The following is a 2,374-nucleotide window of genomic DNA, read 5'->3' as shown; positions in this document are numbered from 1 at the left end:
ACTATTCCCATCCATCAACAATGTCAGAAGCAATACCATACTGAACTCACAATCAATGCTATGTGTGATTGGAGTTATGACATTACTGTGAGATCGCGCATTTTTTTTTTTCGTATGATGAAGGAAAACCCTCATGGAGAATGGAGTCGGCCTCCCTGCAAGACAAAACTCTGGGTTGAGGACATAACCACCCATCCTTATGTGCTCCAACTGTGCATGTGCCAGTGGGTTTCGAAGCCTATTTAGGGTCCTCTCGGTTCCTTGTGATCATTTCAACAATGTTTCCAGCCCTTCATGCAAAATTTATTTAAAAATTGTGCACATAGATTGGAGATTTCTAGATGCTCGTGTGAAGGCATTCCATATGTTGTACCTGCTCTTAGAAATCGGAGCATTGATGTGAAACTGTTTGGTGTGTTTTCTTTTTTTGTTTGGTGGGGCCAAGTTTGGCATCCAAATGCAAAACCATAGGGCACGAACGTGCTTTTAAGCACAATCGCTCTCGCAACTTGTCTTTCCATTTTATGTAAAGAGAAGCCACCTTTCACGCGTATATAAACCCCTTCGAACCTCCCCCATTCCATCCATCTCCTCCTTTTCTTTGTGCCTCTCTCTCTCTCTCTCTACCACTTGAGTTTATATATTGCTTCCATACAATTCCAAGATGTCTGGAGTGTGGGTGTTCAAAAATGGCGTAGCCAGGCTCGTTTCGAACCCGGCAGCCGAGCCGATTGACGGCTCAGTGTCGACTAGCATGCGCCGGAAGGTGCTGGTCCACACCCCAACCAACGAGGTGGTCACGTCTTACGCTTTGCTTGAGAGGAAGCTCCTGAGCCTAGGCTGGGAGCGATACTATGACGACCCGGACCTGATACAGTTCCACAAGGAGTCCTCCATCCACCTCATATCCCTCCCCAAGGACTTCTCCAGGTTCAAGACCATGCACATGTATGACATAGTGGTTAAGAATCGCAATATCTTCGAAGTTAGGGACATGTAGCTAAGGTCCCCTCCTCCTCTTCTATCTCCTTTCTAGCTACGAGCTACTATCAGCTAATTAAGTCAGGTTAACCCCAATGTGGTGTAGATGAGAGATAACCAGTGGGGTAAGTCTAGCTATATTATGTTATAGTAATGTTCTCAATCAAATAATAATGTTCGGAATAAATAAAATGTTATAATAATGTTCATTCTCTTGTGCTTTCTAGTATTAATGAAGTATCGGCTTTCTTTCTGTGAGAATCTCTGGTTTCGAATGCAACTGGAGATCAGAAATATATAGTTGAGGAAACAAGTTGTTTTTCTCTCTTTTACCTTAAGACGATTGAAAAAAAAGAAATACTTGTTATATTGAATATAATTGTGTATTTAATAAAATACCTTCTCAATTCATCATATTTGGTTAGATCCTAGATATGATATGGTTTCAAGGATGGACCAGATATGAGATTAACATTAATCAAGTGGGCTCTCTTGGGACTCCTTCATGAAACAAGAGGGCAATCAAGTGGGCACTCTTGGTTAGATCCTAGATATGGTACTTGTAACCTACCATAGAGGTTACTTAAATTGCCTTAATCAAATTCAAATAATAGCTCGTGGAAGAAAAGTCTTAATTGATTCTTGGGGATGCTATGCTTTAAGTTGGTATATTGATAGAAAAATATTGTTGTTTTATCTCATTTAGGTAACCAATTTCTGGCTATCATTATTAAATGTATCACGATAATATATATGCACATAGTGTATTTCCAATAGTCTGAGTGAGGATTTGGAATTTTTTCCTAGTGATTCTTCTTTTCTATCTTATTTATCATTTATTGGTGAGAGTCAATTCCATTGATAGTCGATACCATCGATCTTAATGAATAGGGATGTGAGGCAATCAGTACAATTTTCTTTCTTTTGACGTTGTCATTGTATGCAATAATAAGGGTAATAATTTTTCTTTTTGTTCTCCAACTTTTGTTTTGGTCCTTAGCAACAATATGCTATATGCACACAATTTATTTTATAAAGAAAACCTATGAACTAAATAATAGATACATGAATAAAAAGACTTAATGATCTATTTTGAACAATACATGTCTTTCACATTCAACTTTGAAAAGTTAATAACTTGTTTTGTGCTTTTGTATTCATAAGTGCTCTATTGGATTTAAATTATGGATCAATTCAAGGACAAAGAATTTGATGTCCTCATCAATTTTTTTTTTCTGAGATTAAAGAAATTCTAATGGGTGCTGGTTAATTTCTCCATATATAGAGGGAAAACATTAAAAATCAATACTTGAATGGTACAATTCCTTTGTCATCCCCTTTCCATATGGTGTGATTTAATAGTTTTTGGTATATGAAGATGAGTGTGTTTGAC

General features: G+C 37.5%; 1 protein-coding gene across 1 annotated transcript; it reads left to right on the top strand.

The window, feature by feature from the left end:
* The first annotated feature begins 625 nt into the window (after window positions 1–625).
* On the top strand, window positions 626–1,169 carry LOC149833609 (flowering-promoting factor 1-like protein 1). The gene has a single exon (XM_090009765.1). It carries the CDS (start codon window positions 665–667, stop codon window positions 998–1,000), a length of 336 nt encoding a protein of 111 aa, XP_089865891.1. The 5' UTR covers window positions 626–664; the 3' UTR covers window positions 1,001–1,169.
* Window positions 1,170–2,374: the final 1,205 nt, after the last annotated feature.

This window comes from Nuphar pumila, chromosome 6 (genome assembly GCF_984573655.1).
Source record: "Nuphar pumila chromosome 6, dmNupPumi1.hap1.1, whole genome shotgun sequence".
Taxonomy (NCBI): Eukaryota; Viridiplantae; Streptophyta; class Magnoliopsida; order Nymphaeales; family Nymphaeaceae; genus Nuphar; species Nuphar pumila.
The sequence above is the reverse complement of the archived record's forward strand: the minus strand, read 5'-3'. Positions and strand labels throughout refer to the sequence as shown.

What these genes read in the sequence shown, in the direction of transcription:
- LOC149833609 (XM_090009765.1), top strand. Translation starts at nt 665, where the DNA reads ATGTCTGGAGTGTGGGTGTTCAAAAATGGCGTAGCCAGGCTCGTTTCG.